Consider the following 23,839-nt stretch of genomic DNA (forward strand, 5'->3'; position numbering starts at 1 on the left):
GAAGCAACAATAAAAGCAAATCAGTTAGTTGTATTAATTATAATTATAAGCTTTCATGAAAAAGTGTATGTTATCTATCTATAAATTGAGTAAGAGAAGCAACAACTTAACTACCTACTAATCAAGCTATTTAATCAAAATTAAATTCTACATTTTCATTTACCTATTTATTTATTAATTGTTTTATATAAAATAATGTTTTATGAATTTGCTAAATCAATCAATCAATCAGTTATGTTTAAAGATTTTAAAATATTTTTTTATTAAGATTTCTATTTATATTTGTTATTTGCTTATTTATATGTTAAAAAGCTTTCTTTTGATTTTATTAAAAAGATATATATTAAACATATTCTTACAACTACTTAAACTTTGCTACCGTCTTTGAGATTAGGTATATCACTTAATGAAAGTATTTCAATCATTTATTTATTTTCGAAAAACAATTTCTATTATTAAAAAAATATTTATTTGTTATTTATTTATGTTTAGAGAGCTTTATAAATTACAAAGTCAGAGCGACTTAATCCAGTTCTATCTTAAACCACGTTTTTTGCCCATTCTACATCTTATCCTTACTTAAACTTTGTGATGGATAAAAAGAGTTTCAAATTATTGTGAATGATTAAATTAATAAATTTAAATTTACTGATAATTTGATAGCTTTGCCATTAGGAAATTCGAAAAAGAGCTATTGTTATTTTAAACAAAATATTTGTTACATCTCTTTGAAATTGAATTATAAAATGATGATTTAATTCATCAAATAGCTTTAACAAGGTTTAAAGTAAATTGATAAATATCTAAATTGGGAATAGTTTTACATTGATAGTATCTCCTGCATATAATTCATCTTCTTACTTAAAAGAAGGAAAACTTTTACCCTAAAGAGCTAATGAAAATCCTTTATTCATTTTATAATTTTTAAATAAAATTCTTTTTATCTTTTTGATGATCTTAAACTAATTTGCAATTTTTTTGAGAGTATTAAATATTAATTATTTTTTGATTTAATAAAAGTTAATAAACAAACAAGCAAAAAAAAACAAAAAGGAATTAATTATTCTTTTTGATTATTTTCCTCAAATAAATCAAATAAATAAACAAACAAACAACTAAACAAAAATATTGAATTTTTTTTGATTCAAAAAAACACGATTTTATTTATTTTGATAGTAATTTTTTTATAAATTTTCATTTCTTAAATTTAATAATATTTTAAAGAAGTATTTATTCCTGTTAAATATCAACTTAATTCAGATTGAAACTTCAATTGAAACAAAATGAATAAATTTGTAGAATAAATTAAACTGCAAAATTAGTGAAATTAAATTATTTAATTATATTTGGAATGTTGGCAAAGAGGAAAGGTATTTCTATTTGACTTAAGAATTACCATTTTAAAAGAATTAAAAAAGAAGAATACTAATGAACCTAGAACAGTGTACATACACACATACTCAATGGGTAATAATATTTAAGCGTATATGAATTAATATTAAAATTGATTTAGATAATTATAAATTTAAGTTTTCTAAGTAAATTAATGAAAATTATTGCTTGCTTTGAATTTTAATAATGAATTAATGAGATAGGTAAATAGCTAGTAATAAATTAATAAATTAAGTAAGTAATTCAACAGGTCTTTTTGATTGTGGAGAATAATTTATCAGATTTATATATTTTTTCTCTCAATCAAATAAGCAACCTATCATTCATTCATTAATAATTAACTAACTATCCAACTAACCCATTATTTGTATTTATTTTTCATTTTCTTCAATGTCTTCCTTGAGGTAATTCTTCTTGTTGAGGATTTAATTTAATCATATCGTCAATTCTTAAAATAGTAATAGCGGCTTCAGTGGCAAATCTATTTAAATTTATAAATAAATTCATTTAAATTATAAAATTAATTATTTAATTAATTAATTTATTACCTAAGAGATTTAATCTTAGAAACCATAGGTTCAAGGACACCAGCCTTAACATTGTTTCTAACTTTACCGAGGGAGAGGTCAAGACCGCAGTTTTTAAGTTCCTTCTTGGTGGGATCATCGGAAGATTGAGAGGCAGCGTGGAGGGCTCTTAACTTAGAAACTAATTCAGTGGCATCTTGAGCAGCATTTGCAGCAAGGACCTTAGGAATAATGTTTAAGGCTTCACAGAATTCAGCAACAGCAGTTTATTCTTTGTTACCCAAAGTTCTGGCGAAGTCTTCTAACTTAATGCTCAAAGCAATTTCAACAGCACCACCACCAGGAACGACGTATCCAGATTCTAAGGTTCTCTTAACGACGCAGAGAGAGTCATGTAAAGATCTTTTCAATTAATAAAAATAATTCAGTTTAATTAAAATTCATTTATTTATATATCATAATTAATTTTGATGTTAATTTAGCCACAAAACAAGCATTTATTTTTCAGTTATTTGCTTAAATAATAAAACTAATTAATAAAATACCTATCGACTTCTTCGCACATAAATTCGTTGGCACCTCTAATGATGATGGAAGCACAGTTAGACTTTTTCATTCCCCTAAAGAAGATGCAGTCGTTATCACCAACAGCTTCTTCGTAAACTTCAGCACATTCACCCAAGTAGGAAGCTTCAAAAACTTCATCACCTTCAGGAGTAGCCAAAGTGGTAACAACGGTAGCTAAATATTATTTAAAAATTTTATTAATTTAAATATTAAATAAAAATAATTTATTTTAAATCTTTATTCTTATTTTTATTGAATAAAAATAAAGATATCAACTATCTTTTTATCTATGTTTATTTTTATTTATAATTTTTTACCTCCAGAAGCCTTGGCGATTCTACGGAGATCGTGCTTATCAACTCTTCTAATACCTAAGACACCAGCTTCAACGAGGTACTTGGTAGCAACATCATCCATACCAGCAGAGGTGACGATAACGTTGGCACCAGCTTCAATAATTTTCTTACATCTTTCTTTCAAAATTTCACATTCTTTGAAACGAATCTTTTCCAAATTCTTAGGGTCGTTAACCAAAATTTATATACCCATTTGTAAACGGAATTTGTTTAAGTTGAAGTCAAGTAAAGCAATCTTGGCTTTTTCGATTCTAGTTTTCATTTATTGATCAGCTCTTTGAGTTTGTAAAACATAACCTTTAATTAATTAGGATTATAAAGTGCTCTAACCGTGACTCTTAACGATCTTAACGTTCTTGATAGGATACTTGGTTTCTCCTGAAAGGTTAGTCATCTTGACCTATTTATTGTTAAAATAAACAAATTAATTAATTGATTAATGATTCAAAGTTTAATTTTTAAAATTGATTTTTATTATTTTATGTTGAATGAATTAAAAGTATTTTGATGTTTATTTACGGTTTCAACAGCATCAACAACGATGGAAGAGAAAAGATTGGATTCGGGACCAATAAGCTTGGAAGACATGGAAGTCTTGGCAACATTAATGAGAGCTTCACGGCCGAGGTGTTCGACTGAAATAGCAAGGTGATCCTTAATGTAGTTGCAAGCTTCCTTAGCAGCAATCTTAAAGCCAGTAATAATGTTAGTAGGATGAACCTTGTTCTTAATTAATTCGTTGGCTCTCTTCAATAATTCAGCAGCCAAAATAACAACGGAGGTAGTACCATCACCAACTTCCTTGTCTTATAATTAAGATAATTCAACAATAACCTTAGCAGCAGGGTGTTAAACTTCTAATTGTCTCAAAATGGTAGCACCTATTATCATTAAAAATGTTAAAAACTCAAAGATATTTTATAAAATAGCTTCATTTTCTTCTTCTAAATTTATATGTTTGTTTGTTTCTTTCTTTGTATGTTTTTGTTAAATTTTAGTAAGTAGATTTTATCTTTTACTGACTTTGAATACTCTCTTTTACTCAATTTAATGTTTTTTTATAGGTTCGCTAAATTTTCTCCTATTTAATTGTTAATTGTATGCTTATTATTGTATTTGTGATTTCATTTTGGTGGTTTATTATGTTTTTTATTTCCTATTTTACAATTTCTTATCAAAGTAGCTTGATTGTGTTGTTATTGTTTTGGAGTATTCATGCAACTTTGTTCATTCTTTTCTAAAGGTGTAAAATTAAAAGAAACTATTATCTATGGAGAAGAAGAAGAAAAAGAATTAAGCTATTGGGATATTTTATGAATGATGTTTATTACCATCATTTGTAATGGTGACATCACCGACTTCATCGACGAGCATCTTATCGAGACCTTGAGGACCCAAAGAAGATTTAACAATATTAGCAATAGCCATGACAGCAGTAACTATTTATTAAATAATAAAGATTGATATAATGTCAAATTGTTATTGTTTATATATATTATTTCATTTGTAACTGAACTGTGCATTAGTTCATTTTTGTAATTAAATTGGTTAAACAAACATAATATTTTTGAAAATAATTTCAGCAAACAAACAGAATTTGAGTTAGAAATAATCAATGAAAAATATTAAGTAAAAGGCAGCAAAGTTAATCATCTTGTAATAAATTACCATTATTGGTTCTGACATCTTGACCTTAATCTCTTTCACCTAAAATACCAACAGAGGGAGCCATTTTATTTAGAATACTATATTTAATTAGTTAAACTAGAGTTGATTTTGCTTTATTTTTGTGAATGAATAAATTCTTTTTTTTGTTTAAAGATTATTTGTATTTTTTTGCTTTTTATTTTTATTTATTTTTATTTTTTTAATCATTAATTTTTAAAATTTTAGATATTTTCATTTTTTATCTAATTTTTTGTTCACAATCACAATCATAAACATAGATAGTTAGATAGATATCAATCCAAATGCATTCTATTTATTATTGTTATATATATATTTTTATAAATATATTTATTTTTTCATCTTGTTCATCCCTATTTTATGCAAATCTTTATCAAAAGCAAATAATATTCATCTCACTCTTTCATTCATTTTTCAAAATACCTTTTATTCCAAAACAAACATTCATTCATTTGTTTAATTAATTTTTAGACTATTTCAAATTTTTTAAAAAATTCAAACTATAAAGATACGCGAAAATTAAATATATTTATTTAAATATTATTTAATTGTATATTTTTTTCATTTTTATGCAATATATTATCAAAATTGTTATTTAGCGCAGACTAGCAAAAACTTAAAATTTTTCATTATTTGATTTTTATGTCAAACAGAAATTTATATTAAATTTATTGTGATTTGAAATATGAAATGTTTTAAATCATATATATGCGAAATTAATTTGACTTTATTTATCAAAAAAATATTATTTATTAATCACATAAAATATAAAATTAATTTTATAAAAATTGTTAAAATTAAAATTAAAACAAAAATAAAATCTATTTATTTTTTTTCTATTTCATTAAAAATAAAATTTATTTTATCTTTATTTTTTTGTTAAAAATGAAAATTAGTTTTATAAAATGTTTTTAATACATAAACAAATAATTAAATAAATAATTCCAAATATCTTTTAGAAAATATTATTTAAATTTTGTTAATATTATAGATTGATTTGCAATAAATATTTAGTAATTAATATTGGTGATGATGATTTATTTTAAGCTTGTTTTTGTTAAATATTTAGTTAGATATTCATTATTTTAAAGGTGTGATTTAAATAAATTGAAAATTTTAAAATAATTATTCGATTTACATTATAAAATATCATTCATTCAGATTTAAATATTATTTCAGCAATCATTAATTGACTACAAAGAATGAGGGTAAGATTATATTTTTAGGGGCCATTAAAGTTGTTTATGGAATTGTTTATTATTGTTGGTGTAATTAGTCTTAAATATTCTGTTATAAGGTAAGAGTCTACCCATTAATTTAAATTTATTATAATAGCTTTGAGGGTACTTTTTTCTTACATTTATTATACTCTTCTTCTGTGATTTTCTAATAGAGATAAAATGGTTTTTCTGGGTGTTGCATTTCTACTCCCATTTGATAAGAAATTTTGCCATCTTTTTACTTTATCTTTTATACAAATGAATTATTTAAGTATTCATTTTCAATATCGAATTATTCCAAAGTAATGTAATTGTCCTAATTAGAAGAGAGTATATAATTGTATAATTCTTCTTAATTTACACTAACCTTCAAAGTTTATAAAGGATTCTTTGGAAGCTATAAAAGATCTTCAACTATTCCTTAAATATTATTTAATTTCTCATCAAATGTTTTAACATTTTCATTTCCTACATATATCAGTCTTTTATGATTTTTCCAAGAATTGAATATTTTATCATCAACTTCAATTGCTTCTTCTACTGATTCCCTTCTAGCCATATTATTGCTTGTGATGTAATGATCTTTAGCACCTTTGGCGGTTGTTGCTAAATGTAGAATAGCATAATATCTATCTAAAATTTACTTTTCATTCATTTTTACTTCCTAAAGAGTCATATCCCAGCATAATTCAGGGTAATAAGCCTTTGTATCACAAATACCTCTATCACAAAATAAAATTGTGGGCTTTTTTGATAGCTTAGCTAAATCCTCAAAGTATTCTTCAAAAAAGTAGCATAAATTAGTTATTTTAGCACCAAGTTTACAAAAATCATTTACGTCTTATTACTTTAATATTCCATACAGCTCATGGGCATGTCCTTGTGCAGTTACTGTGAAGGCTTCTGGAGTCATAAATACAGTAAAGCCCCATTTTTTAAATTACGAATGCAAGTAATTCATTGCTGATGTTTTACCACCGCAAGGACCTCCAGTTAATGCAATTTTTCTAGACCAGAACATATTTAACTTTAAAAATATAACAACAAATCTATTTTTTTATAATGATTTAAATTAATTGTTAGAGTTAATGTAAATGAGACTTTACTTAGCTATTGACCTATTTTACTATGAAAGAAAAATTTGAGTAGAAATTATTGATAGTTATTGATTAATTTTGTTTACTATAACGATAAATTGTAAATAATTTAAAGATATATTTCAAATACAAGCAAACTTCTTTATTTATTAATTTAACTTTCATTCAATTTCATTAATTAATAATAAGGAAATACAGAAGTTTATATTACCTTCTACTCAATCAATCAATCAATCCCATATTTATAAAAAATACAAATTAAATAAATATAAATTTTATAATGATCTAAAAATAAATGATTGAATTTTCTCAAAAAGCTTGAAAATTTTATTTTTAGTGAAACATCTTAACAGTGGTACAAGATACATTTTTAGATAATTCGAAAATTTAAAAAATTATAATAGCAAATAAACATAATTTTAGCAATAATATAATTCTATTTATCTTCATTTATGTTCATTATAGTTAGAAAAAATATTAACTATCAATTTTTTAAAGGATTTTAAATTCTTTCAATAAATTTAAAATTTATTTATTATCTTTAAATTAAATAAATAAATAAATATATTTCTTTGAAATAGAAATATTAACAAGATAATTTGTTGTAAAATTAAGGAATATTATTTATTTTCTAAAGCTGATTCTTTGATATTCCATTAAAAATATTTACATATTTTTATGTTAAGTTAGTAGACAGTTTTAATTATCAATATTTGATATTTATCTAGAATTACTTGGAATAACATATTTCATTTGTTAAACATTTTATCTAGATAATTAGTAATTTAATTAAATTATAAACAAACAAACTAGTTATTTATTTTGTGAAAAATTAAAAATAACTAAATTTTAATACTTTTTTATAAAATGATTTAAAGATTTAATACTTTTATATATAATTATTAAAGGATTTAACATGTTTTAAGAAGAATAACTTATTTCATTTGTTAATTAGTAAGAAAGGAAGGAATTATTATTGAGTTATTTTTAACGAGTTTTATCAGCATGCATGTATAGAATTTAATTAAATAAATAAATAATTTTATTTGAAAAATAAAAATTATAAACAAACAAGATATTATTTTTTATGGGGATTTAATTTAGGATAATGAAATTTTAATACTTTAATATTAAATTATTAATAGATTTAATACATGTTTTAAGAGAGAGGAATAACTTTTCATTTGTTAAGTATATAGTAAGGAATTGTTATAGAGTGAGTTATTTTTAACGAGTTTTATCTATCTATCCATTCAAATAGATAGAAAATTTGAAAAAGAAATTTATTGTGAAGAAAGAGTTGTTAGAAATTTAATAAGCGGTGAAAACAAATAAGATATTGATCAATTATTTAATAAATTAGTAAGTTTATTTATTATATACTTGGCTTATAATTATAGAATGAGTGAAAATAAATTTTAGCATGATGGAATTTATGCTTTGCATGTTATCTAAAACTAACAAAAGCAAATTAATATGTAAAACTAGCATTAAAGGAAATCGAGTGTGACTAGCACTGTTGTTGGATAACATAATTAAAGTGTTTCGAGCTAACTTAATTAAAATGGTATGAATAAAGTTTAGCTATAGAATTAATAAAAAGAGAACTAACAAAATAGCAGACATTAAACGTCTTAATCTTACGCTGACTTCATAGCAGAGAAAGCAAATGAGTATAGATAACACAAAAATAGCAGATTTGAATAAAAAATGCAGCCTTAGCCTCCTTAACTCTCTTAGCGCAGTCCTAAAGGCAGCAACCTTTCAGTTTGGGCTACTGAAAAGGAGAATAGATTTGACTGGATAGGCAAAGAATAGAAGAAATACTTCTAAGAAATTAATGGACAGTTAAAATCTTATAAGGAAATTTAAGTTAATCAAAGTACACAAGGTTCTTGGTAAAATTTAATAGATAAAACGCCTATAACTGAGCAATATTAGAAAAAGCGATCTCTCTCAAGAGATGCTAATACAAAATAGAATACTCTGAGAGTTCTTCATCCCGAATAACAAGAAACCCCTCGATTTAACCCTTGCTTCAAAGGTGTTGTGATGTAAGAGCAAATAAATCCTTTAAAACTTGAAGAAAGAGCTAGGGAAAATAAAATTCAGAAAAAGCACTAAAATAATTTATAGTCATATGAAAAGATTGTTAACAAAGGTGTAATACCAGATACTACAGGAAGAGAGATTGCAATTTCTCGTAGGAAGTCAACAGATATTAAAATGAAATATGATTACTCAACACGAGTAGTCTTAAAAACCGAAGAAGGAGTACCAATCAAATATAGTCCATCTAAAATAAGATAAATGTATGAAGATGCTTACAATAATAATATGAGCAGTGTAATATTTTAAACTGATATTTCTCATAGTAACGAATCATTTGTCTTGCCTTAAAAAATTACATAATCAAAATTCATTTAATCAGTATCAACTTTAAATAATTATGAGACTCCCAATGCTGTTATCAATCCTCAGATTAACAATTTCTTAGAATAAAAGAGTGTTATAAATAATTAATCTAATATTTTAAAAGATTCCTAACGAATTTCTAAGCCACCACTAACTTAAAATACTATTGTAGAAAAAAATAGCAACAATAACAAACTGAGCATATAGTAGCAACATTTTTAAAAGTCATAAAATAATAAAGATGTATAGTAAAATAGCTAACCTTCTAATAAAAATAAAGGTAATACTAGCTAATAAACACAAAACAATACTTCTTCTATTCATTGTCGTAAGAGTTCCTAAGGCTAATTGCTTAAATAGGAATATTCAACATAAAATAACGAATAGACTAATGTAAAGAAAAATTAAATGGAATTACACAACATTCCATAAGATAAAACTCCTGAATAAATAAAAAAGAACTATTATAATGTAGACTATAAATTCAACTAAAACAGATAGAGATCGAATTCAAAAAGAAGGTCATCCTAGACTGATGTTTTAAGAGCAGGAGATAGACTTTGGACAGATGTAAGGGATCAAAATTAAGAAGAGCTTAATAAAGATCCAAGTAGGGAAAGGCTAAAGACTAATACTTCAGACAGATATAATTTTTAAGGAAACTAAGAATTCTGGCAGAGTTAAAAATAAGAATAATTGTGGAAACAAGAAATGAAACTTAAAGAAAAGTAAAATAACAATATCATATTAGACGATCGAAAGAAGATAAATAGAAGAACATAAAGTTTAAGTACAAATTTGCTGACCGAAAACTCCACAAATTTAAACGATTTAATCATTACTGAAAACTAATAATAGAATAATTAAAAAGAAAATTAATTAAACCAAAGCTAAAAAATATAAAATCCATATAATAATATAGTAAAACCATAGTAGAGTCAGATTCCCTTCTAGATACAGCCTTAAATAGATAGAAGAAATAGTATTAACAATCCTAATAACAGTAATAATTAAAGATTTAATACAGTAGAAAACACAACTTTAGCTGCTTAGAATAGCTTAAGAAACTCTCCTTATAGAACTAGGTAAAATAGTCAATCATATAACAATAATGACTATAATTGCATTTAATATTAAACATTTACCCAAGAAAACTCTAAGAACAATACTCCAAGATAATATGATTACAGTCCATAGTAAAGAGTTCAAACTAAATCGATTGAAACATCTAACAAATAATATGATAGAGATTAAACCCCAAAGCATTTCTATAATATCGAGTTTAACCAAGCTAAGGCAATTAAGTAAAAAATGTAAAGAAGCTAGATCTAATTTTGATTGAGCCATGCATGTTTTTTTCCAAAAATTTCCTGAATTTTTTTTATAAAGAATGTAGAATGTATTTAATAAGAAAATATGATATATAATCAGGGATTATTATTGGATTTTTATAATTAAAGACATGCTCTTGTCAAAAGTGTAAAATTAATAGATAAAACTAGTTATTGATAATATCTATCATCAAAATCATAAAATTTCAAAAAAAGTGTCATTAAAAATTCACAATCAAACAGTTTTGATGACTCTATCAAATACCCTGTTTATAATTTAATAAAATCATATTTAAATTTTATTAATATATAATGTGTTTTATTACTATTATTATCTAGTAGTAGTCGTGTATTTTGCCTGTCTATATTAAATAATTTTTGTACTTAAAATTAAACATAATAAAAAATTCACAAAATCAATTTTTTAATTGAAAAATATTTATTTATTTATTAGTTAATAATATTTTATTTGTGTGATTCTCAAAATAAAAAAAAATATTTCATAATGAGAAAATATAAAAAATTATTTTAGATTTTTAAAAATCATTAGGATATTACCAATTAATTTTAAACATAGCTTACAAGAATAAAAAAGATTTATATTAAAATTAATTCCATTCAAAAATTACTATTTAAAGTAGAAGAAAACTAAAAAATCTTACTTTCCATTTAAATAAATAAATAAATTTGTATAACTTGGTTTTTAAGTAAGTTCTCATAAATAATAAATGATTAGACAATCAAGAAGTCTCTCTCCTTAAGATGGAAGTAAAACATATTTGATGATTTTAATTACTACTTTTGTTTATAGCTTTTTATCAACTATTCAAAAAAATATGATATTGAATCTCTACTTTAATATTGAGTAGAATTTTAAAAAAATGACTTATTATATGTTTAGGTAAATATATCTCAAAATGTATTTCTATCTATAATTATTTAGAATAGAAAATAAGAGTAAAAGATATGTTGAAAGAAACTAAAGCTTAATTGAATTTTTATGTTTAAAAAATGTTTCTTTGCAATAAATATTTTAAGAATGAATTAAAATTTTATATTTGAAAAAACAAGACATTGAAATTTAGAGGATGTATGAGATACAAGTTGAAAAAAAAGAAGTTTTTGGAATAGGTGGGTATAAAGTGCCAAGAAAATACATTTCGAATGATAAGGTTTTTGTTCCATATAAATAGAAATTCTAAGCTAAGCCTAAAAGTGCTGAAAAATAGCCTACTGAGAGAGGTTTTTACTTAGATGAATAGATAAAATAATTAGGCAAATCTCCTAGTCCTCAGCAGTATACAGCACCTAAAAAGTGGATTCTCTCTGATAGAGAAAGAGAAAAGCTAGGCATTCCAAAACCAAATTAGATTCTTTATAAATAAGATAGATAGAATTTCTTAGATTTAATAGAAAGAAGATAAAGTTTAAGTCCAACACCAGGTTGTGGTGCATATAAAAGTGAAAAAAGTGAATTTGATAACAAACTAAATAAACACCAGAAAAAAACTCTGGAGCTTATTCATGAGGAATAATCAAAGAAATAAAAGCCTTGCTTCATTAACTAATTTTACTACGAAGGGACTACTTCACCTGGACCAGGATAGTGAGTTTTTAATATTCTTAAAATAAATAGATTTGCTATTTTAAATAAGCTCAAAATAATTAAAAAACTATTTTAATCATGATTTATTTATTTATATTCTTTAAATGATTTAATTAATATATTTTAGATATTATCCTAGAGCAGAAATTAAAAAAATCCATGTTGACAAAAGAGATTTAGTCTACTGGAAAGAAAAACATAAACAGCCATCACCAATCAGAGTACCGAGAAATCCACCAGGAGTCGGAACATATAACCATCATCCTCTTGCTTATAAAACATTTGCTAAGTTATAAGAGTAGGAGGATCAAAAATTAGGAAAAAATAAAAAAAATAAAAAAAGCTATAGTCCATTACAAAAGAAAGGAGAGAAATTTGTGCATTATGGATTTGGAGTATCAGTAAGAGAAGTAGAACCAAAATTTAGTAAATCTAAAGTCAAACTTCTTCCTCGTCCTGGACCTGGTACTCAAAAATTAATATTAAGATTTTTAATTTATTTTATTTCTAAATATTTAAGGAAATTACAATTTAATTGCTAGTTGGGGAGAAAGATAATCAAAAAAGAATGATCAATAAAGTACTTCACCTCCACCACGTAGAAATAATTACTTACAATTTATAACTACAGGAGTTTAAAAGTCAATATATTATGATTCATCTCCAAATTTGGTATGAATTACAAACAATTTGTTTATTATCTTTAAAAGCTGCTTCTTCATATCAAAAAACCAAAAAGGTTAAAATAATATTATCAAAAAAATAATGCACCTATTATTAATAAAATTAAATTTTGAAAAAGGAAAAACAAGAAATAAATAAATAAATAAATAAGCAAATAAGAAAATAAATTAGTCAGAAAGAAAACTTAGAAAATTAGAAATAAAAAGCTGCTTAAATTGAATTAATTAAAAATAAATTAAAAGCATAAATCAAATTTTTTAAAAAAAATGTAATCTATTTATAATAAAAAAATTTCATTTTAGTTAGTGTTGAATTAGAAATTAAAAGGAAATAATTAATTTTTTTAGAAATTATATTAAGAAATTTATTTTAAAAAGTAAACTTTATAAATTATAAATAAATCATTAATTTAAATTAAATCATTTAGCTAATTTAATATCTTCAAAATCTTTAATAAATTTATCATTATTCTCGTTGGAATCATCTGATTAGCAGTCAGACTATGATTATTATGAATTTTTTATGTTTTCGTGAGAATTTCTTGATTTCTGAGAATATTAAGAAAATGATGATATTGGAACCAAATCAGAAAGTTTGGGTAAACTTAGCATTCCAAATTTACTTAATCTTTTTCCATGATTATTAGTAGGAGAATCTTGTTCATTTTATAATGAAGATTAAGAAGATTCTTATGTTTTTTATGGAGCTGAAACTGCAGGTATCAAAGAAAATGAGTTTGATGTTGATGATTATTAAGATTTTGTTTTTTGTTGTTATTCTATGTTAAAATTATCATCTGTATTCGTTTAGGAATTATAAGGAAGTTAAATTCTGGAACTTTATTTTTTACTTTAAGAAGAGAAGCTATTTCGACTCTTATTATCTGACTAATTTTAAAGATATTATTATTATTTTTAAAGACTCTAATCTAATTTTTTCTGATTAATTTCTGAAAAAAAGGGATGCTAAAGTACAGCTTAAATACTGATTCTTTTAGAAGGGTTTATATTCAGCATTTTAAACCTATTTTATAATAAAAAACCATAATTTTTGTTATCATTTTATTATTTGTTTCTTGTTTATTAATTATACAAAACAATTATCAAATATTTTTTTAGCTAACTTATTCTTTAAAGAAATATATATATGCTAATTTAATCAAATGAAATAATTTATAACCAATTAATTATCTGATTACTTATCAAAATAAGTATTCCTTGATGCAATTATTCTGATTGGAATATATTTTTTATTAAATTAACAGATAAATATTATGAATAATAATTACAATAAATCAATAGCTTCAGAAGATGCTTGTGGAATAATAGAAGGTAATTTCATGCTTTCATGAGAAGGTAAAATCTTAATTTACTTCTACTAGCACAGAGTATGAAACTCAGGATACTCTTTGTGATTTGGAATGCCAATAATTTTAAGTATTTGCATAAGTTAATCTATTTCGGAGTTACCTGCGAATAATGGATTCAAGCAACTATTTTTGTTAAAAATATTTCAATAGAAATAAATTTATTTTTGAAATAAACAAAAATAATCATATTATAATGCTTTTAAAAAAACAAATTCAATCATATTCTTTCTTTTTTTTTTTAGAATAATAATTATATCAAGTAGATTATCAATATTTGCATGATTATATTCATTTAAAATAGAAAAAGACTATTTATTTACTAAAGCTCACCCATTATACAGCCTAGTGCCCAAATATCTATCTTTGTATTCTACTATTATTTTAGGATAGATTCTGGAGACTCGTAGTATCTGCTAGTGACATATGCTGTGTTATTGTGTTTATTTTGAAATTCTGCATTAGAAAATTATCCTACTTTAATCCTATTTTGTTTTGTGACATATATATTCTCAGGAGAGAGATCTCTATGCATTATTCCGTTTAGGTGACATTAATTTAAAGCTAAAGCAATTTAGTAAATTATTTTTTTTATTTATTCTTCACTAATTTTTTTGCGGCTATCTGCAAAACTTTAATAATACTGGCTAAGGTTTGTTTCAAAGTATTCGAATACTAAGAATAATTATTTATCCTATCTAATAATCTCTTTTATTTTGATGATATTTGGGTGATTCAGCACTCTAAGAACTTTCACCTATCTAATAGAGATGCATTCTTCCCAAGTACTGCATTTCTTATTATGCTCTTCTATTAAATGCATTTCACCATTTTCTAAGCTCTCTGCTCGATAATAACTTCCATATTAGTGGTATCCCAGTGTCATATTTATTTTATATCTATGCATATTTACTCAATTTCTATTAAAGACAACAAATAATGCTTATTTTATATTACTCCTACTTTGATGCTTTATTTCTACAAGATTTGTGGTAAAAATTATTATTAATTATAAAATTTAACACAATTTATTAAATAGAATAATAATAAATAAATAAATAACACTGCTATAAATCTAGATTTCTATAAAGTAGAATCTATACTAATATATCCAAAGCCTTTATTTATGTACATAAATATTTTAATTAATATTCCATTTATCTTCCAAATTTAGTTTCTTTCTTCAAAAATGGTTTTTTGATATAAATTTTTTTTTTAATTAGATTAATATTTTTAATAAAAAATAATTTTTATGAGCTTTTATATGACAATTTACATATTATTTTAATTGCTTTATTAAAATAAATAAATAAAAAAGTAATTAATTATTTAATAATTAAACTAAATCAAATAACTAATATTAAATCAATGAAAAGTTAACAATTTCTACATATGTATGGTGTATGAATTTATGTAAGTATAAGTATATGTGTGTAGATTTTTACAACAAAAATTAGATTGAAATAATAAGTTATATAATTAGTTAATATTTTAAATTTTATTGAGTTTTTCTAAGTCATTAGTGGATACTTAATTTTTTTTTATTTTGTTAAATTTTTATATAGGTTGAGTGGATAGTGTTAATTAAAGCTTTTATTTATATATTTTTTAATTAATTGTTTTCTATTGGGTATAATTGAGATTTTTAAAGAGCCTTCAGTAAATAGATAGATTGATAGATTGATTGATAGATAGATAGAGAGATAGTTTTTAAAAGTTATAAGTTATGTTAGAGGTAAAAACTATTTATTATTGACATTCAAATTAGTGGCTCTTCCTTTAATGAGATAAAATAAATCAATCAATCATCAGATATTGAATGATCACTAGAAGCTGCTGCCTTTTCCATGAAGTAGTCTGCAGAGTCAAATTTATTCTTTTTAGTATTTTATTTCATTTTAACAATAATGTCTTTTTTTTTCAGGATATAATGTCTTTCACATATATCAGCCTATGCTTATATAATTTGCTCAACTTTTTCATTGACTATATCATCAAGAGAGCCAGATTTTTTGTAAAGCTTTTAATCATTTTATTGTTGTAATTATTAAGTTTCTTACTATTACTATTACTGCATAAAGTAATCAGCTGAATCAAATTAGGTAAGATGTTTCTTATTGATTAAAGGTAATCTCTTTTTATGGAGAATGTACTTAGCTTCCATTCTGTCAGATTGAATGTTCACTATTTTTTCAGTTTCCATGCTTATATCAGGCATGCTTTTTACTTTTGGCTATTGCTACTTAGTACCTACTAATTCTTAAGAGCCTTAAGAATTTTAAGCAAATTAATTTAAATTGAAATTTTAGGGGGCAGCAATATCATTTTAAAATGGATTTTGAGCTTGTTCAGATTAATTATTATGGTTTGCATTTGAGCCTGACTCACTTATCTCAGAGCAGCTACTCAAAGTTTAATAAAACTAGTTATACTCTTATTCAACTTTTTCTATCTAGCGCTCCAGCATCTACTCCCATTCTTCTTAAGATATTGGATGGGAAGAACCACTTTCTTTTGCTATATCCATAAAGTAATCTGCACTATCAAAATTCTTTCTCAGCTTTGGAATAAGTGGTTTTCTTTTAGCACAGCAGATAAAGTGCTTGTCACCAAAATCTGCTTATTTTTGCATAGCTTTATCAGCTTCGCTCAATATTTGCTATTCTTCAGATTGATACTCTTACTCATCCCCACAGTTAGATTCTTTTTACATGAAATAATCTGCAGAATCAAATTTCTTCTTCTATATATTAAAAATAAAAATAAGCATTTGTAATTAATTCAGATATTATTTTATATTATCAAGCAAGCCCTTTAGCCATTTAAAATTATTCTAAATTTGGAAAAGTATGAAAAAGAAAATAAATTTAGTTTTAAGTTGTGCTTCACATAATGATTTTTGTCTTTAAAAACCAAAAATTAGATTTATTTATCAATTAGTTTCATTTTGTTAAAGAAGTAGTTCGTTGTTTTGATTAAATTAATTTTTATGTTAATTTTGAAACAAACTATGCAAAAAATTTGAATTATATTATAGCCAGAATTATTTTTAATTAAAAGAATGAAATCAGGTGAAATTTTTTTAAAAGTTATAATAGCTTTAATAAATTCTGGCAAAAGAATAAATAATTACTATACAGCTCAGTATCTATTGGCTATTATATAAAATGTTTGTTTATTATTATTCAAGTTCATCATTAAAATTTTTTTGATTATCATAAAAATAAATAGCCTGCCTTTATGCCTTTAGTTTTTTTTTAAAAAAACAGAGTATATTGTTTTTTAATGGGTATAGTAAGTAATATATTATTCTATTATTCTTATAATTTAATATTGATAAGTATTTATGTATGTATGAATGAATGGATAGGGATTTAAAAGATAAGCATAATATTGGATTTTTCTTCATAAGGCTAATAAATTTGATAATTGAATTTGGTTGATTGTGGATTGAATGAATTGTGGGGAAAAGAAAGAAGATTTGTATGAATAATAATTTTTTATATTCTTATCAACTTTTATATCAACAATCTTACTTCATTTAAAGAATATTAGCTTAGTTATTTCATAGTAAATGATTAGTTTAAAAAAAATTTATAGTTTTAATTTCATTTTCTTGTAAAATTGTTTGTTTTTCTTTTAAGATATTATGCTAATAACAAATCACTTAATATAGAAAAAGTGAATTAATTAATTGGTTGAGCGTTGCTGATAGATAGGTTAATATACTTAGCAATAAATTGTTATCAGAAATTTGCTATTAAGATAATACTAAAAATGAATATAAAAAAATTACCTCTTTTTAAATCATAGAAAGTTTTCTCTTAAAATTAGATTCTCCATACTTCTCTTTCATTGCTTCGCAAGCCTGCATGAAAAACTCCCTGCTTTGCTATGCCATTTTTTCTTCTTGGTCTTTTCTTCTTTATTCTTTTTCATTCTAAATGCATTATTAATAGAAGTAGTCAGCGGAGTCAAAAACTTTCTTTCTCTATTAAAAATTAAGAATATTAATTTAAAAAGGCAAACATTATTTTATAACTTAAAAAATGTTTTATTTCAATTCAACATTTCTAAATTAGCTTGGTGCTTTGTTAAAAATTAACTTATCAGTAGCGTAAATTTTTTTCTCTTTTCTGATCTTTCAGATAGAGTAACAAACAACATGTAAATAAATAGAGTGTGCTTTTTAAATTATAAAAAAATATTACCTTATTGATAAGTGTTGGCTTGGCAATATTGCTTCTTACTGCTGAAGGGTCAGCTCCAGAAGCTTCAATCCTAAATACTGACTATCTGTACTAACTTTAATTATTAGCAATTTGAGCAGCTGTTGATAATATCGACATTTGAAAATTGTATTAAATTAGCAATTGTCTTGAAATTCTTTGCTATCTTCTTTGCAATGTTTTTTATTTGTTTTTGTTTTATTGATTTGATTAATTTTTTATATGAACGCTTGCTTATTTATATATCGTTGTAGTTTTTTCTTTTATTTTGCGAATGAATCTGATAATAATTAGTTGTTATTACTTATTTATTATTGATTAAATGATTAATTTTTCAATTTTTTGTTTTGTTTTTGTATTTATTTTTTTGTTTTTTGAGCTTTTGATTGGAAATCAAGCACTGAGTTATCTGTTTATTACTTTCTTTGTTTATTTGCTATTTGCCTATTTATTTGACTATTACCTTTAATTTATTTTCTTTAATTATTATAAATTATCTTGCGCACAATTTTCTCAATTTTTAATAAAAAAATATGTTTACTTTTTATAGATCCTAGAAGACTTACTATTTATTTATCTTTTATCCATCTATCACAGATAGAATTTTACTTTTTCAAAACATTATACTTAGAATCTCTCCTTTATTACATATATAAATACATACATAACTTTATTTATTTAATTTTTCTCTGTGTTTGATAATATTTTATATTAGATATTCTCACAATGATATTATTTTATTGTTATAAAAATACTTTACTCTGCTTAAAGATAGCTTGGTAAAGTTTTATTTTATGAGTTTACATTTTCTCTATTGCTATCGAAATGTGTATCTGTCTTATTACAATTTTTTGAATTGATAATCAGAGTTTAATCAAAGGCAAAAAGGTATAAGTCTATTATTATATGTTTGTCTCTATTCTATTTATTTGATAATTTTCATACATATGTATGCATATAATCTTAATAGTATTTGATTTGATTAATTCAATTTTGCTAATCAGAAATACTCTGAAAGAGCCTTGTCTCTGTGAATGATAAAAAATTAAATTGCCTTACAGATATCAATATTTTATAGGTTATATATAGTAATTAATTTAAGCTGGTCTACTTCTACTTTTTAGGGATTTATATAATTATCCTTTTCCGAATATTTACAGAAAAAGAGTCTATTGCTTGCTGATTAATTTATGTAAACCAAAGCACATAAAAAACAAACTTTTTTTAAAATTCTTAATATAATTTTACTATATTTGTAAGATGTTTAATACTGTAATAAATTTAGCTCTATTCGCTAATTCCAAATACTTTTTTCTTATGATAAGTTATTTTTATAAGAAAAATTAATTTCTAATATTATCATCCAATCTTATCTATTTTAAAATCTTGAAAATTATTAATTCACAGAGTTATTTATAAAGAATAGAAAAGAAAAAAATACTAACAAACAGACAGACAGACAAATAAAAGAATGACTACATTAGAAAATCATCTACTATAATTCAAATAATAGAAATTGAATTTATTTAAGCTGTTCAAATATTTAAAACCGCTGAATATTTTTTACATAAAACCCAACGCATAATCAATCACTTTCTTTCTTTCTAGCTAAATACTGTATTGAATTTAATAAAAACATCTTTTCAATATTTTGATTATTACTCCTTAATATTTTTAATATAAAAAGTGAAAAAAAATTATGATTGCCTTAACATTAATTACTTCAATAATTATCCCTAACTATTATTACACTTTTTCAAATTTTCTTTTACGAAAATCTTATAGATTATGCCTATTTATTTATTTATTTGTTTAACTTCTAAAACATTCCAAAAAGTATTTTTATGTTAAAATATGGAGAAAATTTTTAATATAATAAATCTATTAAATTAAACATATTTTTAAGAAAAAGTATTATTTAAAGAATAATCTTTTTAAAATTTGTTTCAAATTATAAAAGTTAAATAATAAATTTTTTTAATACCATTTTTGAGAAAGTTAATGAAATAACAAAAACTCTTTACAGTAAGACTATTTGAAGAGCATTTTTTATTAAAAAAGATTAATTTTTCATAAATTAAATATCTTGTGAGTTATTTAATAATAATAATTAAGTAAATATAAAGTAAGTTATAAACAATTTTTACTCAAGAATAAAGTTTCAAAGAAATCTAAAATAAACCAAACATAAATATTTCTTTTAAAATCTAGATAGATTATGGTTGTGTTACTTTAAAAGATACATTTCTTTATATTAAAATTTTTGTAATCTAAAATTTGCTTTTCAATTATTGACTTTTTTGTTTACATCTAATTAATTTTTATCCATTTGTTAGATTGTGATTCTTAGCTAGTATAATTTTAAGGCTGTATTATTATTACACTGCCACAAATATTTTGATTAAAAACAAATATTTGCTGCACATACAAAAATACAATCAACTTTTTAACTTTTTCAATACGACTCAAAGCATATTTCGTCATTTTCAAATAAAATAAGTAATACAAATAAATAATTTTAACAAGAAGATTTCTATTACATTTATATTTATACTATATTTAGTTTATTCAAGCTATTTACTGGACTTTATTTTATTTGAATTAAAATAAGAAAAATTAGTAGGATTAATTTCTTTTAATCACTTAGATTTAAACTATATAGAAAATAATGAATGTAAATTTTAAATATTTTCCTTATTTATTTGATTTCATCAATTTCATTTAAAGACTCAATTTGATAAATTTGATATTTAAATTAAATTTGAAGGAATGAAGAATACAAAAAGGTACAAACAAACTTATTAAAAGTATGAAACAAGTTGTTTTAAATAAAAAAGAGAGCTTGTTTTTAAATATTTTTTATTTTTCTTATTTTTTAAGAAATTGTCTCTTCTCTCTATCCATTTAAGCAAATCTAAAGTTTTATATTTATTGCAAAACTTCAAAAATAAAACAATTTGCAAATTCTTATTTTTTATATTAAATTAATAAAATAAAATTTGAAAATTTTTTGTTTTTTACATTCATAATTCTGTTTTAAAGAATAAAGATTTTATAATATGCATAGTTAGTTTTTTGTTAAATTTGAAGTCTTTATTGTGTTTAAAGAATATAAATAAAAATCAAATGAAAGATTAATTTATAAAGATTAGATCTTTTTTAACAATAGAGAATGGGCTGTCTGAGTTTTAAAGAAGTGAATCATCAATATCTAGAATAAATCTTGATAATTGGAGATACTTTACATTTTCAATTTATTGAATAAAATTTTAAATATCAGTTCTTTATATACCAAGCCCTCTTATGCCTATTTAAATATCTTAAACATTTTTAGCTTTGTTTAAACTTTCAACAATCCTATTTATACCTTCTATTTTTTCTCTTGAGTTGCTCACATCTAATTTAAATTGCTTTAAGTTATTAGAATCTTCCAAAATCTTACTAAGATATTCTAAGGCTTTGTTATTTATTTTATTCTTTGAAAGGTTTAAATGTAGATATGTCATGCTGCTTAAAGAATTGTGCACAAAAGTTGAGTGAATGAACTCACAAACTTCATGAGATAGATAATTTCCAGATAATAATATCTCAATCCTTTAAATTTAATAATCATTTTTCAGGGTGAAAGCTCTTAACATGTCTTTAATAAATAAGTCCATTAAACCATTATTTGATATATTTAGTTTGAATTCTTGCACTTAGCAAACATTTTGAATCATCTTTTTGATAGATTCAGTTCCTTTCTTTTCAATAGAACAATTCTCCAGATTTAAATCTAATTTTTTCAAAGTCTAACCATTTTTCATTATAAATTCTGTGTAACTATGAACATTAGCATGCCCCATATGCATGTTTGACATATTTATAGAGAGCTCTATAAGCTTGTTTATTTTACTATTCTATTCCAATTATTTTCCAAATTTACCTAATTCTTTTGCTTTACCAATAGGGTTGCTTGAAAAATTAAAATAAAAATGAGTAAGCTCGCTTAAACCTTACAAATTATCTCCAATTTTATGTAGGATTTCAACATTTGAATTAGACTTAGAAAAATCAATGCTTAAACTTTAAAGCTAATCCTTAGTTTTCTAAATGATTTGCAAGCAATAAGTTAATGTGCTAATTTTTATGTCTGATTCTCTAGAAACAATCTAAAGTTTATTTATCTTTAAATGTTCCAAGAAATAGCTCATTAAATTCTCTAACTAATCAGAATCTTCTTTGAAAAGTTCTATCTTGATTGTCTATGCTTTCTCTAACAATTCTTTTAATTTTTCTTCAGAAAAGCTATCAATAATATTATTCTTATCAGCCTCAGATATCTGATTACTGACAATAATCTCAACTCCGCCTTATATTTCATCTTAAGGAATACTCAATTTGAGTTTATCAATAGTTTCTTTATCTCTAATATCTATACTAAACATTTTAAATATTGATTGAACGACTAAGTGTGAAAATGTAAAAAGAATTTTATCAATATTATCTTTAAAGATAGATACCAATTTAATTAAGTCAAAAATTAGTTAAATTTATCAATCAATTAAGTAAATACTTTAGAAAAATAAGATGAATTATCATAATATTATATATGTTATTTTAGTTAAAATTTTTTAAGATTCTATAATAATAATTTAGCAATTTAATAAAAATAATAATTGTTTAAAAATATTTTAAGTTTATATTAATTTAAATAATTTGATGTAAAATAATTAAATAATTGCTAAAATTGTGATAAGAAATTGTAAATGCTATTTTGTATTTTATTAATTTTAGAATTATTAATTACAATTATCAAAAATCTATAAAAATAATTATTTTTAATCCATAAAAATGTTTTTTGTTAACTTTTTTATTTTTTATTTTTAAGATAAATGTTTGTTTAATTTAATCTCTATTTTAAATTTAATTAATTAAACTTAATTTTATGTAATAAAAATGGTTAACAAATTAATTTAAAAATATTTATTTATTTTAAATATTTAATTATTTTTTTAATATTTTAAGATTGATATTTTTTAAGTGCATTAATAATCATATTAAATGTAAATGCATTTACCTACGTTTTAAAATTTTTCTTTATCAATTTAGTTGAAGAATTTATTATAGGAAGAAGGAAAAGGTATTTGAAAAATAAGTAAAAAGTATTCAGTAATAGATTCTTTTAATTCAGGTTTATTTTAGATTTGCTTTAACGGCACAATAATTTATATTATTCTTATTATGGTCTATAAATTATTTATCTTTTTTTATTAATAAATAATACGACTCATCCTTTGATTAAATTACCAAAGAAATTATCAATCAAATATTTAGCTTCGATGATTGAATGCTTATTATGGATTTTAATTCTAAATATACTA

General features: G+C 22.9%; 8 protein-coding genes across 8 annotated transcripts; 2 read left to right on the forward strand and 6 right to left on the reverse strand. All coding sequences in view use genetic code 6, as the record gives it.

Moving 5' to 3' along the window:
• Window positions 1-121: 121 nt before the first annotated feature.
• On the reverse strand, window positions 122-914 carry TTHERM_00122280 (ubiquitin family protein; the record flags this gene model as incomplete). Its single annotated transcript, XM_001010824.3, has 5 exons — window positions 122-163; window positions 360-449; window positions 510-584; window positions 650-691; window positions 825-914. The coding sequence occupies 5 exons, from the start codon at window positions 912-914 to the stop codon at window positions 122-124; spliced, it is 339 nt and encodes a 112-aa protein (XP_001010824.3).
• An 865-nt stretch (window positions 915-1,779) lies between these two features.
• On the reverse strand, window positions 1,780-4,745 carry TTHERM_00122290 (TCP-1 (CTT or eukaryotic type II) chaperonin family, alpha subunit; the record flags this gene model as incomplete). Its single annotated transcript, XM_001010825.3, has 7 exons — window positions 1,780-1,873; window positions 1,941-2,321; window positions 2,465-2,660; window positions 2,804-3,242; window positions 3,362-3,723; window positions 4,174-4,281; window positions 4,511-4,745. 7 exons carry the CDS (start codon window positions 4,743-4,745, stop codon window positions 1,780-1,782), a joined length of 1,815 nt encoding a protein of 604 aa, XP_001010825.3.
• A 965-nt stretch (window positions 4,746-5,710) lies between these two features.
• On the reverse strand, window positions 5,711-6,769 carry TTHERM_00122300 (AAA domain protein; the record flags this gene model as incomplete). The annotated part of the gene is made up of 1 exon (XM_001010826.1): window positions 5,711-6,769. One exon carries the CDS (start codon window positions 6,767-6,769, stop codon window positions 5,711-5,713), a length of 1,059 nt encoding a protein of 352 aa, XP_001010826.1.
• A 1,399-nt stretch (window positions 6,770-8,168) lies between these two features.
• TTHERM_00122310 (hypothetical protein) lies at window positions 8,169-10,598 on the forward strand (the record flags this gene model as incomplete). Its single annotated transcript, XM_001010827.2, has 1 exon — window positions 8,169-10,598. The coding sequence occupies exon 1, from the start codon at window positions 8,247-8,249 to the stop codon at window positions 10,596-10,598; it is 2,352 nt and encodes a 783-aa protein (XP_001010827.2). The 5' UTR covers window positions 8,169-8,246.
• A 755-nt stretch (window positions 10,599-11,353) lies between these two features.
• On the forward strand, window positions 11,354-12,769 carry TTHERM_00122320 (hypothetical protein; the record flags this gene model as incomplete). Its single annotated transcript, XM_001010828.2, has 2 exons — window positions 11,354-11,359; window positions 11,663-12,769. The coding sequence occupies 2 exons, from the start codon at window positions 11,354-11,356 to the stop codon at window positions 12,767-12,769; spliced, it is 1,113 nt and encodes a 370-aa protein (XP_001010828.2).
• Window positions 12,770-13,300: 531 nt separating this feature from the next.
• TTHERM_00122330 (Serine/Threonine kinase domain protein) lies at window positions 13,301-15,154 on the reverse strand (the record flags this gene model as incomplete). The annotated part of the gene is made up of 3 exons (XM_001010829.3): window positions 13,301-13,904; window positions 14,170-14,373; window positions 14,571-15,154. The coding sequence occupies 3 exons, from the start codon at window positions 15,152-15,154 to the stop codon at window positions 13,301-13,303; spliced, it is 1,392 nt and encodes a 463-aa protein (XP_001010829.2).
• Window positions 15,155-16,048: 894 nt separating this feature from the next.
• TTHERM_00122340 (hypothetical protein) lies at window positions 16,049-18,596 on the reverse strand (the record flags this gene model as incomplete). Its single annotated transcript, XM_001010830.2, has 3 exons — window positions 16,049-16,990; window positions 18,044-18,238; window positions 18,459-18,596. 3 exons carry the CDS (start codon window positions 18,594-18,596, stop codon window positions 16,049-16,051), a joined length of 1,275 nt encoding a protein of 424 aa, XP_001010830.2.
• A 3,002-nt stretch (window positions 18,597-21,598) lies between these two features.
• TTHERM_00122360 (hypothetical protein) lies at window positions 21,599-22,903 on the reverse strand (the record flags this gene model as incomplete). The annotated part of the gene is made up of 1 exon (XM_001010832.1): window positions 21,599-22,903. The coding sequence occupies one exon, from the start codon at window positions 22,901-22,903 to the stop codon at window positions 21,599-21,601; it is 1,305 nt and encodes a 434-aa protein (XP_001010832.1).
• Window positions 22,904-23,839: the final 936 nt, after the last annotated feature.

Source organism: Tetrahymena thermophila, assembly GCF_000189635.1.
Source record: "Tetrahymena thermophila SB210 genomic scaffold scf_8254752, whole genome shotgun sequence".
NCBI classification, from domain to species: domain Eukaryota; phylum Ciliophora; class Oligohymenophorea; order Hymenostomatida; family Tetrahymenidae; genus Tetrahymena; species Tetrahymena thermophila.